Genomic DNA, 17,387 nt, shown 5'->3' with positions numbered 1-17,387 from the left:
CACCGCCATTAATAGCTTGCTTCGAGCTTCTTCCACCAGCCCATCTCCAATCAATACCTCATACCCAACACTCCACCACAGCCACCTAACATCATTCAATCATACCCACCTTACTGAGGGTTCGAAACCACAACCAGGAGTGTTCAACATATTAGATCTGACCGATTCTCTCTTTTAGGCTTGGCGACGCCATTAACGGCCCGTCAAGCTTCGACAGTTCAAATATCGATTTCCCGAGTCTCAACAGAGTTTCGAAAGATAGTTTAAACCAATTTTAACAACTACAAGACGAATAACAATAACCGAATAATGAACTAAAACTTTGAACAGTACAATTATACGTGAAATAGAAAAACTAATCTACTCACCTGTATAAAAACCTCGACGAATTCCTCTTAGTCCGAATCGTCGCGCTCCACGCTCTAGCAATCCAGCTTCTATCTCTGCCTCCATTTTTATTATTTTTTTATTCTCTAAAAACCCTATTCTCCAGAACAATACGAATATATACTTGGGTTTGAAACCCAAGCCCAATACAGACTCGGGCCCAGAAATCAGGCCCGCGTATCCCAAATCCAATCTAGCCGATTTTTAAATAATAATTTAATAAATAAATAAATAAATAAATAAATACGTATTTTAAATACGGGCGTTACAGCTATACACATCTCAAAAGAATCTCGTCCCGAGATTCGGAAGTAAATCTATACGAACAAATAACGTTGGTTATTAAATTAGAACTTCCAAAAGAATGTACAGAGATTAAACTTAAGCAAGATAACATTGGTATTAATTATTTTAAATAATTCAGATTATACGTCCTCATGCCATTACAAAATCTATTATAGGTTAACTGTCTATATTAAAACAAATTATTACTGTCACTTAAACACCAGACAAATATATCATTTCTCATTAGCATGCAGTTTCTTGATACGTAGCAAACTCTACGAAAAATTAATATTCTACTTAACTAATCAATAATATGGAGAAAGTTCATCCTGGTATAAAACATTAGGAAGTCTTTCATTATTATGCATAAAAGACAATTAGTGCCCTAATATACTTAAAACAAAAATCACTTATGTCATTGATACTACAATAAAACTTTATATTTACTTTAGTCATGCTATCAGAAATATTAAATTTAAAACAACCCTTGAATCCTAATTCATGCTTCCAACTGGATCAAATATAGCACGTATCCAAAAATAATTTTTCATATTTATCTATCAAAATCATTTAGACTGAAACAAAACAATTAAGAATAAATACTCGGCGCTCATTGCTATTATTATTATTACTAATTATTTTAACAGGTGAAAAGATTCAAAAATTAATCTCCATATACAATGACAATTAACATAAGACTTGCTACCGTATAACACGAATTTTAAAAAAATTTAGGATAATATAAACTCACTTCTAATATATCACCCTTAACAAGTTATATTCTCACGGTAATATTTATGAACCATAAATCAAGGTATATATTTGAAGAATACTCGAATATGCAAAAATCAAGGTGAAACGAATATAACAATATTAATCAATCATGTCATAATTTATCGGCACGAAGCACACTTATAAGACAAAATAAAAATCCGTTTGTTGTTGAAATACGATCATCATTATATTAAGACATCCTCTACATAAATTCCAATATAGTTTAAAAATAACAGTTATCACCATTATTTTATTTAATCATTAATAACGTGACCTTAAGAAAACAACCTACAGGTGCATGTTTTCTTGGTAAAACAATATTAATCATCACATACGCACGGTAATAGTTCCTCTATATACAATAATATATAAACGCGCAAGTATACACATCTCAAAAAGAATACACGTGTATACGCAAGTATACACAACTCAAAAAGAATACACGTGTATACACATCTCAAAAAGAATACACTTATATTTTATTTATTATTCGGTCTATTTCTAACTAATCACCTCTAACAAATTAATCTCTTATACTTCAAAATAATATTCATCCATTAGAGGGTACGAGTAAGGAGAGATAATTCCTCCAACACCGAGGCAATTAGTTCCTTATCAGATAATACAACTCATTCAATATAGATAAAATATCTTCTTGTTTCCTAAATAATAACATAACACTCAAATAAAAAGTTCATAGACATGTTATCACACTTAATCCATACTCCAGGTGAGTAGGAACACTAACAATAAAACAAAATCATACAACAATTGTAACTACTCCTCATATGATAAGGAAAAATAAAAACATTTCCTATGCACTCCACAAGATTAAGTAATATAAATATACACATTACACATACAAACAAATCAAGAAAACTATTGACTCTCTTTATTTCTATATCTCTTTCATTTTTTTTGTAAAAATAAAAAAACTAGCGGAAATAGTTTTGAAAATAAAATTTCTTAAACACTACCTATAAACCACGATCCGAGAATCACTTAGACTCATCTAAGTCTAAGCTAACCAAATGCTCCGATACCAAACTGTCACACCTCGAATTTCGACAGAATTCGGAAAAACATTATTTGTTCCCGACTCTTCGATCTCCGAGATGTTATGCACTCTCCACTTCCATAAACCCATAAACAGTTTTAAATATGCGGATAATTAAAAACCAATAAAAATTTTAACTTAAACAAAAGTCCTCTTCATTACAAAAATTAACAAATGAGAATGCAAATAACCTTATCTCAACTGAAAATCTATATCACCTCAAAGGAAAACAAAGCCTATCTTGAAATGCGACTCTAACGCAATCCACAAGCAACAACCAATCTTCTTCAACACTAAACCTGTCAAGACTTATCAACTATATTCATTTAATAAACACACCCGATAAGCAAACATGCACATCGGGTCAGGATTATAAAAATCTTTGGTGTGAGTAGCCCTAAAATACAACATATATTTATACCAAATATATACACAATCCATCGGCAGTTAGTTCCTCCACCGAGCCTTTAACTTTCAACGACTAATACAACATCCTTAAGTTCAATAACTAAGGCAGGTAGTAGTTCCTCCCAAGCGCTTTAACTCCCCACTAACCACACAACAAACCATACTCATAATAAAAGGCATTTAGTTCCTCCACGAGGCGCCTTAGGTTCTAACTAAACTATAACCAGTCAAGCATATGATATACTTACCTCATTCCATGCTCAATTACAGAGTGGGTCGATCTCTACACAAGTAAGTAGTTTGACCCACCCTTCTGTAAAACCATATACAATTATCCATCACTAATCCAAAACGTAATTAACACCTCAAGATTTAAAACATATAAATTACTAATCCTAACTGCGATCTCGCCGCCATTAATAGCTTGTCATGAGCTTCCACCCGGTAGCCCATCTCCGTCAATCAATACCTCATACCCAACACTCCACCACAGCCACCTAACATCATTCAATCATACCCACCTTAGTGAGGGTTCAAACCACAACCTGTGAGTGTTCAACATATTAGATCTGACCGATTCTCTCTTTTGGGCTTGGCGACGCCATTAACGGCCCGTCAAGCTTCGACAGTTCAAATATCGATTTCCCGAGTCTCAACAGAGTTTCGAAAGACAGTTTAAACCAATTTTAACAACTACAAGGCTAATAACAATAACCTAATAATGAACTAAAAACTTTAAATAGTACAATTATCGTGAAATAGAAAAACTAATCTACTCACTCAGATAAAAAGCTCGATTTAATTCCTCCTAGTCCGAATCGTCATTCGGCTCCAACTCTAGCAATCCAGCTTCTATCTCTGCCTCCATTTTTATTATTTTTTTATTCTCTAAAAACCCTATTCTCCATAATAATACGAATATATACTTGGGTTTGAAACCCAAGCCCAATCTGAACTTTCGGCCCGTAAATCGGGGCCCCACAGATCCTAAATCCAATCTAGCCGATTTTTAAATAATAATTTAATTAATATATAAATAAATAAATACGATTTTAAATAATACAGGCATTATATATATTATCTCAAAAGAATCTCGTCCGAGATTGAGTAAATAAATCTATACTTAACAAATAACGTTGGTTATTAACTTAGAACCTCCAAAAGAATGTAGAGATTAAACTTAAGCAAGATAACATTGGTATTAATTATTTTAAATAATTCAGATTATACGTCCTCATGCCATTACAAAATCTATTATAGGTTAACTGTCTATATTAAAACAAATTATTACTGTCACTTAAACACCAGACAAATATATCATTTCTCATTAGCATGCGGTTTCTTGATAATGTGTAGCAAACTCTACTTAAAAATTAATATTCTACTTAACTAATCAATAATATAGAGAAAGTTCATCCTGGTATAAAACATTAGGGAGTCTTTCATTATTATGCATAAAAGAAAATTAGTGCCCTAATATACTTAAAACAAAAATCACTTATGTCATTGATACTACAATAAAACTTTATATTTACTTTAGTCATGCTATCAGAAATATTAAATTTAAAACAACCCTTGAATCCTAATTCATGCTTGCAACTGGATCAAATATAGCACGTATCCAAAAATAATTTTTCATATTTATCTATCAAAATCATTTAGACTGAAACAAAACAATTAAGAATAAATATTCGATGCTCATTGCTATTATTATTATTACTAATTATTTGAACAGGTGAAAAGATTCAAAAATTAATCTCCATATACAATGACAATTAACATAAGACTTGCTACCGTATAACACAAATTTTAAAAAAATTTAGGATAATATAAACTCACTTCTAATATATCACCCCTAACAAGTTATATTATCATGGTAATATTTATGAACCATAAATCAAGGTATATATTTTAAGAATACTCGAATATGCAAAAATCAAGGTGCAACGAATATAACAATATTAATCAATCATGTCATAATTTATCGGCACGAAGCACACTTATAAGACAAAATAAAAATCCGTTTGTTGTTGAAATACGATCATCATTATATTAAGACATCCTCAACATAAATTCCAATATAGTTTAAAAATAACAATTATCACCATTATTTTAATTAATCATTAATAACGTGACCTTAAGAAAATAACCTACAGATGCATGTTTTCTTGGTAAAACAATATTAATCATCGCATACGCACGGTAATAGTTCCTTTATATGCAATAATATATAAACGCGCAAGTATACACATCTCAAAAAGAATACACGTATATTTTATTTATTATTCGGTCTATTTATAACTAATCACCTCTAACAGATTAATCTCTTATACTTCAAAATAATATTCATCCATTAAAGGGTACGAGTAAGGGGAGATAGTTCCTCCAACACCGACGCAATTAGTTCCTTACTTAGTACGTCACAAAGTCATCAGATAATACAACTCATTCAATATAGATAAAATATCTTCTTGTTTCCTAAATAATAACATAACACTCAAATACAAAGTTCATAGACATGTTATCACACTTAATCCATACTCCATGTGAGAAGGAACACTAACAATAAAACAAAATCATACAACAATTGTAACTACTCCTCATATGATAAGGAAAAATAAAAGCATTTCTTATGCACTCCACAAGAGTAACTAATATAAATATACACATTACACATACAAACAAATCAAGAAAAATATTGACTCTCTTTATTTCCATATCTCTTTCATTTTCTTTGTAAAAATAAAAAAACTAGCGGAAATAGTTTTGAAAATAAAATTTCTTAAACACTACCCATAAACCACGATCCGAGAATCACTTAGACTCACCTAAGTCTAAGCTAACCAAATGCTCCGATACCATACTGTCACACCCCGAATTTTGACATAATTCGGAAAAACATTATTTGTTCCCGACTCTTCGATCTCTGAGGTGTGACGCACTCTCCACTTCCAAAAACCCATAAACAGTTTTAAATATGCGGATAATTAAAAACCAATAAAAAATTTTAACTTAAACAAAAGTCCTCTTCATTACAAAAATTAACAAATGAAAATGCAAATAACCTTATCTCAACTGAAAATCTATATCACCTCAAAGGAAAACAAAGCCTATCTTGAAATAAGACGCTAACGCAATCAACAAGCAACAACCAATCTTCTTCAACACTAAACCTGTCAAGACTTATCAACTATGTTCATTTAATAAAAACACCGATAAGCAAACATGCACATCGGGTCAAGATTATAAAAATCTTTGGTGTGAGTAGCCCTAAAATACAACATATATTTATACCAAATATATACACAATCCATACGGCAGTTAGTTCCTCTACCGAGGCGCCTTAACTTTCAACGACTAATACAACATCCTTTAGTTCAATAACTAAGGAAGGTAGTTCCTCCACTGAAGCGCCTTAACTCCCCACTAACCACACAACAAACCATACTCATAATAAAAGGCATTTAGTTCCTCCACGAGGCGCCTTAGGTTCTAACTAAACTATAACCAGTCAAGCATATGATATACTTACCTCATTCCATGCTCAATTACAGAGTGGGTCGTCTCTGCACAAGTAAGTAGTTTGACCCACCCTTCTGTAAAATCATATACAATCATCCATCACTAATCCAAAATGTAATTCACACCTCCAGATTTAAAACATATAAATTACTAATCCTAACTGCGATCTCACCGCCATTAATAGCTTGCTGCAAGCTTCCACCAGCGCCCATCTCCAGCGTCAATACCTCATACCCAACACTCCACCACAGCCACCTAACATCATTCAATCATACCCACCTTAGTGAGGGTTCGAAACCACAACTAGGAGTGTTCAACATATTAGATCTGACCGATTCTCTCTTTTGGGCTTGGCGACGCCATTAACGGCCCGTCAAGCTTCGACAGTTCAAATATCGATTTTCCGAGTCTCAACAGAGTTTCGAAAGACAGTTTAAACCAATTTTAACAACTACAAGACGAATAACAATAACCGAATAATGAACGAAAACTTTGAACAGTACAATTATACGTGAAATAGAAAAACTAATCTACTCACCTGTATAAAAAGCTCGACAAATTGCTCCTAGTCCGAATCGTCGCGCTCCACGCTCTAGCAATCCAGCTTCTATCTCTGCCTCCATTTTTATTATTTTTTTTATTCTCTAAAAACCCTATTCTCCAGAACAATACGAATATATACTTGGGTTTGAAACCCAAGCCCAATCTGAACTTCGGGCCCGTAAATCAGGGGCCAGATCCCAAATCCAATCTAGCCGATTTTTAAATAATAATTTAATTAATTAATAAATAAAAAGTACGTATTTTAAATACTGGCGTTACAGCTATACACATCTCAAAAGAATTTCGTCCCGAGATTCGGAAGTAAATCTATACGAACAAATAACGTTGGTTATTAACTTAGAACCTACACAAGAATGTACAGAGATTAAACTTAAGCAAGATAACGTTGGTATTAATTATTTTAAATAATTCAAATTATATGTCCTCATGCCATTACAAAATCTATTATAGGTTAACTGTCTATATTAAAACAAATTATTACTGTCACTTAAACACCCGACAAATATATCATTTCTCATTAGCATGCAGTTTCTTGACACGTAGCAAACTCTACGGAAAATTAATATTCTACTTAACTAATCAATAATATGGAGAAAGTTCATCCTGGTATAAAACATTAGGGAGTCTTTCATTATTATGCATAAAAGAAAATTAGTGCCCTAATATACTTAAAACAAAAATCACTTATGTCATTGATACTACAATAAAACTTTATATTTACTTTAGTCATGCTATAAGAAATATTAAATTTAAAACAACCCTTGAATCCTAATTCATGGTTGCAACTGGATCAAATATAGCACGTATCCAAAAATAATTTTTCCTATTTATCTATCAAAATCATTTAGACTGAAACAAAACAATTAAGAATAAATACTTGACGCTCATTGCTATTATTATTATTACTAAATATTTTAACAGGTGAAAAGATTCAAAAATTAATCTCCATATACAATGACAATTAACATAAGACTTGCTACCGTATAACACGAATTTTAAAAAAAATTAGGATAATATAAACTCACTTCTAATATATCACCCCTAACAAGTTATATTATCATGGTAATATTTATGAACCATAAATCAAGGTATATATTTTAAGAATACTCGAATATGCAAAAATCAAGGTGAAACGAATATAACAATATTAATCAATCATGTCATAATTTATCGGCACGAAGCACACTTATAAGACAAAATAAAAATCCGTTTGTTGTTGAAATACGATCATCGTTATATTAAGACATCCTCTACATAAATTCCAATATAGTTTAAAAATAACAATTATCACCATTATTTTAATTAATCATTAATAACGTGACCTTAAGAAAACAACCTACAGATGCATGTTTTCTTGGTAAAACAATATTAATCATCACATACGCACGGTAATAGTTCCTTTATATACAATAATATATAAACGCGCAAGTATACACATCTCAAAAAGAATACACGTGTATACGCAAGTATACACAACTCAAAAAGAATACACGTGTCACTACAACAAATATGACATATGACATCACTAATTTTAGATCACTTTCAGCTAAGTGATGTCATATGAAAACTATGACATCACTTTTCTCAGTATGTGATGTAATAATTATCACAATTTTTTTTTTTAACATCACTTATTTGAAAGATCGATATAGTAGAGTTATACAACATCATTTTAATAAGTGATGTCATTGATAGTGATATAGTAACATTTTTTTTACGCCACTCGCCATGTCACTTAAAAAGTGATGTAATATCTATGTATTCAACATCAATTTAAAAGTGTTGTCACTCACTGTGTCACTTATAAAGTGATGTAATATCTATGTATTCAACATCACTTTAAAAGTGACTTTGTCAAGTTTTGGAAATCACTTCCAGAAGTGTTATTATTAATATACCTATTAATTATTAAGTTAATTAGTTAGAAAAAACTATCTAAAAATAAATTAGGTTAAATAGAAATAAAACAGGCGCGTGATTGGTTCGCCCATAAACGAGAAATAAAAAATAAAAGCCCACAATTTTTTCTACTAAATATATTTTGGCTTCCCCAGTTATAATCGAAAGATCATCAAAAAATTAGAAATAGAAATTAAACAGCTATTGGTTTGCTCGACAAAATTAGAAATAAAAAACCGCGAATTTGATACCGAAAATTTTGGTTTCCCGCTGAGAGAACTTGGTATAAGTTATACTTACGGCAAACTGGTATGGGAAAAGCTAGAAAGTCGGCTGAAAATTATTGCGAATCAGGTTTGTTTCTTCTTCCTTTCTTCCTCTCTTCCTATCCTCTTGATTTTATTCTCATATACATTAACTAATTCATACTTTGTTTTCACGATTTCTTCAAAAAAAGAATCATCTTTTTCAGTAGATCTTACACGTGAGCGAAGGAAGAACGCAAACAGGTTCATTCTTTTTTCTTGCCCCCTCTCCATACTCGATTTCCCGATTTTTTATTCGATATATTTGTGTTTGTCTGGTGGTGTGATAAATTTTTAGTGTTTTTCAATTGGTTGTTTTTCTACTATATGTTCTTTGAAGATGGGGAAGTTTCCATATCACCATCATTAACGAAATCATCTCGTATTTTCGTCTTCATCTCAGATCATATACTACTTAGTGGACTTCTTGCTCTGCTTTTACTCATATCTGCTCTGTGCGAATCATTAAAATGTATTGTAAAGGCATACACCAATAACCCGCCAAGAAAAAAAAAAACAATCTTGCTCTACAACTTGTACTACTAAAGGACGCAATTCGTGACTATTGTCATTGTTTGTATTGTTATCAAGATAATTATCAGTAAGGATAATTTTCGGGGGCCAAAGAGCGAGGTAAGTTACTTCATTGTTCTTTTTGAAATTGTTACTTCATTCGTGGGCAACAGTAATGTCTGATTACGGAATAAAAGGGATACATGTAAAGACTGTGTTATATTATTTAACGAATGGGGGATTTGAAATGTCAGCAATGAAATCAATTAACTTTAAGTTTACGGTTTCAATGATGAAGTTACCTTTCTTGATTTTTGGTAACAAAGAACTTAAAGTTACTTTTCGGGTGGTAAACTTGAATTGATTTAAGTGTTTAAGTTATTTTCACTATTGGAAAACTTAAATAGAAATAATTTGAATAAATGACTTATGACAGATTAATATATTTCCGACCTACCTCTATGTATGAATTGTATATGTATATAAGTTTCGAACAACTCTACAATAATAAGAAATTGTCGAGGCACAATTTTTGCCATTAAAACCGCCCAAGATTAAATGGTAATGCTGTTTTGATTCTTATACATCTAGGTGCTACTCTTCGATATAGTAGGTTCAATATAAGCGACGTTATGGACAAGACTTGGAGAACTTTAAACAGGTTAAATAGTTTATACTTATATTACTTTATTTGAAACAAGTGCTTATTACTATGTACATATATCATTAACTATACTGAAATTTTCCAGAGCTAGTGATGAGTACGAAGATGCTGTTGATGAATTCATCGAATTCGCTATGGCTCCTTTGATGGATAAAACAAGCATTAGATGTCCGTGCATTAGTTGCAAAAACTTTAACCATTTGAGTCCCAACATTGTAAAAGACCATTTGATCATTGAGGGTATTGATATGACTTATGATCCTTTTGTTTTGCATGGAGAAGAAGGGCAAGTGCATGTAGTAGATGAAAGAGTTGAAACTACAAACTTTAACCTCACTGAGACTTATGAGATGCTTAAAGCGACAAATGAGAGTAATAAGAAAGAAGAGTTTTCTGGTGATCCAAAAAAAGAAGCCAAATTCCAAAAGGCAGTTGAGGAGTCTGAAAGGCCATTGTATGAAGGTTGTAGCAAGTATACGAAGTTAGAAGCAGTTGTTACGCTATATAGCATAAAAGCTAAACATGGTTTGTCTAATAGAGGTTTTACAGAGTTTTTAGAGGCGTTGAAGGATATGTTTCCAGAGGGTAATGTTATTCCAAAGTCAAATAATTCAGCAAGGGCGCTGTTAAGGAAGTTTGACTTGGATTATAAGCAAATCGACGCATGTGTAAATGATTGCATGTTATACACTGGTGATTTTAAAAATGATGTGAGCTGTCGAAAGTGCAAGACTACACGATGGAAAACTGATCCTCATACTAAAAAAGTACACGAGAAGGTTCCAGCAAAGGTTTTGAGGTACTTTCCTATTATTCCAAGGTTCAAGAGGATGTTTCAGTCTGTCGAAATGGCAAAACAGTTGACATGGCATGCATCCAATGAGAGTACTGATGGAAACATGCGTCATCCGGTTGATAGTCCTGCATGGAAACATATTGATAGAAGTTGGCCCTCTTTTGGTGATGAAGCACGAAATCTTCGACTGGCGTTGTCTGCTGACGGTGTCAATCCTCATCGCACTCTTAGCTCGAGGTATAGTTGTTGGCCAGTCATTTTGGCAATATATAACTTACCTCCTTGGATGTGCATGCGAAAGAAGTATTTGATGTTGACATTGATAATCCCCGGTCCTAGCCAGCCAGGTAATGACATAGATGTTTATTTAAAGCCACTGATTGATGACTTGCTACTTTTGTGGACAGATGGTGTGGAAACGTATGACACATACCAAAAATCCACTTTCACATTAAGGTCTGTTTTAATGTGGACCATTAATGATTTTCCAGCATTTGGAAACCTAGCTGGATGTGCAACGAAGGGCAGATTAGCATGTCCTAGGTGTGGCGTTAATACATGTGCAAATTGGCTAAAGCATAGCAGGAAATTCTCTTACATGGGAAGTCGTAGGTTCCTTCCAGATGATCATCCATATCGTTTGAAGAAAAGTTGGTTTAATGGGAAGCAAGAACACGGGGCTAAGCCAGTTCCTTTGAAGTCTGATGAGATTTTTACTCAGTTAAAATCTATAGAAAATGATTGGGGGAAAGATCCGGAAAAGAATTTGAGAGATGATTGGGGAAAACCTATAGGAAAGAAAAAAAGAAAACGTGGAAAGGGCATACAAGGTAAGCAAAAAAAAACTAGAGGTGCAAAATTGTGGAAGAAACAATCTGTATTTTTTGATTTGCCATACTGGAGATTTCTTTTGTTAACTCATAATCTAGATGTTATGAATATAGAGAAAAACATTTGTGAAAGTTTGCTCGGAACTTTGTTGAATCTGAAAAAAAAAAATCAAAGGATAACCTTAAATCTAGGAAAGACTTGGAAGAAATGGGATTAAGACCTGACTTACACCCTATACAGAATGGGAGTAGAACTTTACTTCCTCGCATCACAATGCACCTTGTTAAAGAGTGAGAAGCAAATTTTTGTGAAAGGTTGAAAGCTAAGTTGCACGATGGGTATAGTTCCAATATATCATACCGTGTTTCCTTGTCTGACTATGCTATATATGACTTGAAGTCTCATGATTACCATGTATTAATGCAACAACTGTTGCCTTTGGCCTTGCGGAATCTCTTACCAAAAGGGCCTAGGAATGCAATTTTCCGACTATGTTCATTCTTTAATGAACTATGTCAAAGGACTATTGATAAAGAAAAAATGGAACAAATGGAGGATGAAGTTGTAGTGACAATGTGCTTACTAGAAAGATATTTTCCTCCATCTTTCTTTGACATTATGGTACACTTGACGCTTCATCTTGTGCGGGAGGTGTGCCTTGGAGGACCGGTGCAATTTCGTTGGATGTATCCCTTTGAAAGGTATTATTTTTTTTATATTTCCCTGTTATTACTACAATATATTTTAGCTAAAAGATACACCTTTTAGTTTGTAGAGTGTTGCATTCTAAACATTTGATTATTCATCGAGTATAGGTATATGAAGGATTTGAAAGCAAGTGTAAGGAATCATGCAAGGCCCGAGGGGTGCATGGCAGAATGTAACTTGGCTGAAGAGAGTGTAACATTTTTTTCCGAGCATATGAAGCGAGTTGATATTAATAATGACCAACCAAGTAGAAATGAAGACTATAATGATGAGTCCACAAAATCCAGTATTCTTGAAGGTAAGCCACTATTGAAGGGGACAATTATTACATTAACAAGAGACATGGTTGAAGCAGCACATCGTTGCATTTTGTTCAATTTCGAGGAAGTTCAGCCGTACATTGAGTAAGTTAATATGTTTAATGTGAAAACTTATATGTATATATATATATATATATATATATATATATATATATATATATATATATATATATATATATATATTAATGAACACCTTTTAAAACGAAGACACAAAAAAATGCTCATCCAAAGGAACCTCGCTTTAGGAAGAAATGAAGGTGCTTTAGGAGCAAAGCATCTTTGAAACGTTCAATGAGTGGTTTAAGCTTGAGGTGAAGAAGCAGGTTTTGTTATCTAAATTTATAGAAGTTTTAATCGATGTAAGATTTTGATTTTCAATTTTGTTTGTCTTTAGATTGAAAATGAGAAAAACCAAACATGTATCCGATATGTTGGATTGGGCTCGGATGGACCTTGTTGCGATGCTTGGAGCTATAAAGGTTATTTGATAAATGGCTACCGCTTCTACATAAAGGATGGAGAAAAAGGAACTCAAAACTCTGGAGTGTCATTGTCAGCTAGTAGCTTGTGTAGGGCAAGTGCTAAAGACACCAGACAAATCGAGGAAGATGTGACATATTATAATGTGATAAAACAGATAATTTTGCTAGATTATGGTGTTTTTCAGTACCCATTATTTAATTGTGATTGGGCAAACGTAGGAAGTGGGATCAAAGTAGAAGAGGGATTCACATTAGTTAATCTGCATCAAAGTTTAACACACAAGCAAGACCCTTTTATCCTTGCATCCCAAGCTGAACCAGTTTTCTACTCACGAGAATCACATGACAGCAGTTGGTTTGTGGTTTTGAAAGCACCTTCTCATGGATTCCGTGATTTTGAATGTAGTACGGAGGAGGACCTTAGCAATGTGCCTGCACCACCACCTTTTGCAAGTGTGGAGCTAGTTAATGACATCGAAGGTGATGTAGAAGGCGAAGTCTATAAGCGTCAAGATTGTGAGGGAACTTGGGTGCTACAAAAAAAAAAGAAATAGAGTGTAATTGGGTCCGTTTTGTTTTCATTTTGTCCATTTAGACTGATTATTATGTGGTTTTGTTTTTGTCTATTTAGTTATTGACTTTTATTATGTTTTGTGAGTGCTTCTTATAATGGTGCAAGGCATGTTGTGTTATGGTCATGATCAAATTATGTACTTTATTTTACCTAAGTGCCATGTATATGATTGTTTTTTTTTTGTCAGACGTATTTTCTAATCTTTTCAATGCATGTGAAGAATGGCAAAGGAAAAGACTAGAGAACTAACCCCGTAAGATATTTTGATTCTCTCTCAATTTTTTATTCGCCTTTGTATTTGTAGTATTTTAATTTTGTTTTCTTCTCGTTTGTTTTGATTTTCTAGTACCAAAAAGCGGCAAGAGCCAAGGTTCAAAAGTTTAAAAGAGCACTTGTAGAAGCATCTAAGAAAAGTGGACGATGCACATTCAGGGTTTGTGTATATTGTTAATTTCCACTTAGAAAAATAATTATGCTTCGGTTGTGATTGTGTCATTAAGGTGTGGTTGTAAGTATATTAAACCAATTTATTTTGTCATGTACAAGGTTCCAAAAGTCCAAATAAAGTTTATGGTAAGAAAGTTCAAGAAGTGGAAAGGTTGCCAAGGGATATATGGAAAAGCTACCAAGTGAGCAACAAAATGGAAATCATGACCTGGAAATGGAAGATGATGAATGGTTGGAAAACCACTATGAAAATGACTACGAAGGAGAAGGTAATGCATCAGAAGGTTCGAATGATCTTCAGCCAACCAATACTAGGGGGCCGACAAAACTGAATCAATTGGATCCAAAAAGCTCAAAAAAACTTGTGCTTGACTTTAATGAAAAAGGTCTACCTATAGGTCCTAATTCGAACTTATACAGCAGTTACTTGGGCAAAGTAGCAAGGGATCGCGCTCCAATTGGCTATCCTACTTGGCATAAAGTAACACCTGAGATTAAGGACAAAATGTGGACTGTTATAAAGGTAAATTTCTTTATTTACATGGCAAGTTATATATTATTAAAGAAATATAGTAATATTTGTTTATGCATCTTTTACAAAGAACATTTTGTAGCACCAGAACGTGCTAGAAAACAGACTTTTAAGTCTATTGGGAAGCTCTGGCGTGGGTTCAAAACAAAATTGAGATCAAGAATTTATGATGCATATGATACTGACCAAGCTAGAATTGCACATTGCCCAACTGATGTAAAACTACCTGATTGGAAAGCATTTGTTGTAAATTGTTCACGTGAAGGATACAAGGTATTCATCATACATTATATGGGTTATAAAATCCATTTTGCATATCAAGACTCATATATTATTTTTTTTGTAGAAACTAAGGGAAAATGGGAAGAAGGCAGTTCAACACCACAAGATGCCCCATACTTGTAGTCGTAAAGGTTATACAAGATTGGAAGATGAGTTGGTAATTGAATGATCTATTTTGACTTGTGAAGATTTTTCCCCTTAAGAGTACTTAATATATATATGTGAAATGTTTTATTTACTTGTTTTGTAGAGAATAAAAAAGGGTAAGATTGGTAAGCCTGTTACAAGAGGTACTGTATGGGTTGCAGGCCACAAGAGGAAAAATGGAGAACCAGTAAATGAGTTTGCTAAAGAGAAAATAGTATGTCGTTCACTGTTCATAAAATATTTTCTAAGATAAAAGGCATGCTTATTCGATTTCCATGCGACTCTAGTTATATTATTTATTCTTGTTGTTGTTGTTGCTGTTATAAGATAAGTTGAATGAAATAGACTGTGATATAGAATGTGGAAGAGGAGATGCCCTCTCACAAGTTTTAGGTCCTGATCCTAATGGGCGTGCGCGTGGAGTGGGATATGGAGTTACTCCATCTACTTTGTATGGTATCCAACAATGCAATGGGAGGATGAGTGAATTGCAGGAGAAATATGATGATGTATTGGAAGAAATGTCTTCTATCAAGAAACTTGTTGCCAAACTATTAAATAGTGAAGAGGTATTCCAATTTGTTTGGGGATTCCATATATACTTTTGTTTTGATTTACTAACATCAAAATTATTTTCAGCCAAACCATTCGATGCTGCTCAACCTTCTCGAGAGGTGGCAATGAACCCTCAAAGTCCATCTTCCCAAAGCAATCACAATCTGAATTCTGTATGTATACAATGTTGGATTCTATTTTTTTTTTTTAAATTTCAAATTCCTAGATTTACATTTATATTATTGTTTCCTTATATGTTTTCGTACAGGGACGGACTAAATCGAAAGATGTGTCTACTGAAAGATCTCTTGAGGGTCGACGTGACCACCGAAGTCCATCTGTCCCAAGCAATCAAAATTCAGTAAGTTTTCCATGTTAAATCCTATTTCATTAAATTTGAAATTTTCATTGCTTTTTTATATTTTCCCTTTCATGTTTTCGTACAGGGTGGGGCTAAATCCAAAGTTGTATCTACGCAAAGACCTACTCATCAGGCTCAACGTGACCATCAAAGTCCATCTGCCCAAAACAATCAAAATCTGATTTCCGTATGTTATCCTTGCTAAATGCTATTTCATTTAACATGTGAATTTCTAGAGTCATGTATGTATATCTTGTTGTTTTCATACAGGGTACTAAATCCAAAGTTGTGAAGTGCAAGTTGTTTAGACTTGTTCCTGAAGATGTCGTGGCAGAAGGATTGTGGTATACTGATGATCCAGCAGCTACAGTGCATACTAAGCCTTTAGGCCCGGGTTATTCAAAGGTTTCTATTGAAGTTGCAATTCAAAAGGATGCGCTACTTGTTAGGGGGAATAACGCTTTGAAGACGATAGAAGATGCTGTCTCTAGTTTTGTGGCTTGGCCAACCAATTCCTTAATTAAGTTGTGATGTGCACTCAATTTTAAGAGCTAGTTTTTTGTTGTTTGAAAACACTTAAATTTTGAAGACCTTTTAATTATGCGTGTTTGGGCAGTTGTGTTAGTTGGAATTGGACTCAATGAATGGTGAATGGTTTAAATTCTTCCACTTGGTGCTATATGTATCTGTTTTCTTTGTTATTCTTAGCTTTGTTATTGATACGTTTGCAGGCTTTAGAACTGATCATTATTCATATATCCATACTGATTGTTCTCTATTGCTTCTTGCAGGCCAACACTTTTTAACTCCGCCTTTGTAAAGTTGTCGCTAGCTTTACAATGCCGGTCCCAAGCCCGGATAAAGGAGGAGGGTAAAGGGAAGAGTATAGGTATTGCAATTAAAATTCTTTTTAAAATATATCAAAGTTTGGGAGTGAAGCGGATGATCTACTCTTGTAACACGGTATTTATTTC

General features: G+C 33.3%; 1 protein-coding gene and 1 long non-coding RNA gene across 2 annotated transcripts; both read left to right on the top strand.

Moving 5' to 3' along the window:
• Nucleotides 1–9,889: 9,889 nt before the first annotated feature.
• Nucleotides 9,890–12,256, top strand: LOC147524413 (uncharacterized). Its single transcript, XM_086574742.1, has 4 exons — nt 9,890–10,031; nt 10,306–10,375; nt 10,464–12,004; nt 12,246–12,256. The coding sequence occupies exons 1-4, from the start codon at nt 9,890–9,892 to the stop codon at nt 12,254–12,256; spliced, it is 1,764 nt and encodes a 587-aa protein (XP_086430868.1).
• Nucleotides 12,257–16,320: 4,064 nt separating this feature from the next.
• Nucleotides 16,321–17,076, top strand: LOC147524412 (uncharacterized). The gene is made up of 3 exons (XR_015196951.1): nt 16,321–16,413; nt 16,499–16,600; nt 16,684–17,076. It is a non-coding gene; the product is annotated as an uncharacterized LOC147524412 (long non-coding RNA).
• Nucleotides 17,077–17,387: the final 311 nt, after the last annotated feature.

Source organism: Coptis chinensis, chromosome 1, assembly GCF_015680905.1.
Source record: "Coptis chinensis isolate HL-2020 chromosome 1, ASM1568090v1, whole genome shotgun sequence".
Lineage (NCBI taxonomy): Eukaryota > Viridiplantae > Streptophyta > Magnoliopsida > Ranunculales > Ranunculaceae > Coptis > Coptis chinensis.
The sequence above is the reverse complement of the archived record's forward strand: the minus strand, read 5'-3'. Positions and strand labels throughout refer to the sequence as shown.

Coding starts and splice junctions, on each gene's coding strand:
- LOC147524413 (XM_086574742.1), top strand. CDS start 9,890: ATGTCTGATTACGGAATAAAAGGGATACATGTAAAGACTGTGTTATAT. Junction 10,032..10,305: donor GTTACCTTTCTTGATTTTTG/GTAACAAAGAAC, acceptor TTATACATCTAG/GTGCTACTCTTCGATATAGT. Junction 10,376..10,463: donor ACTTGGAGAACTTTAAACAG/GTTAAATAGTTT, acceptor GAAATTTTCCAG/AGCTAGTGATGAGTACGAAG.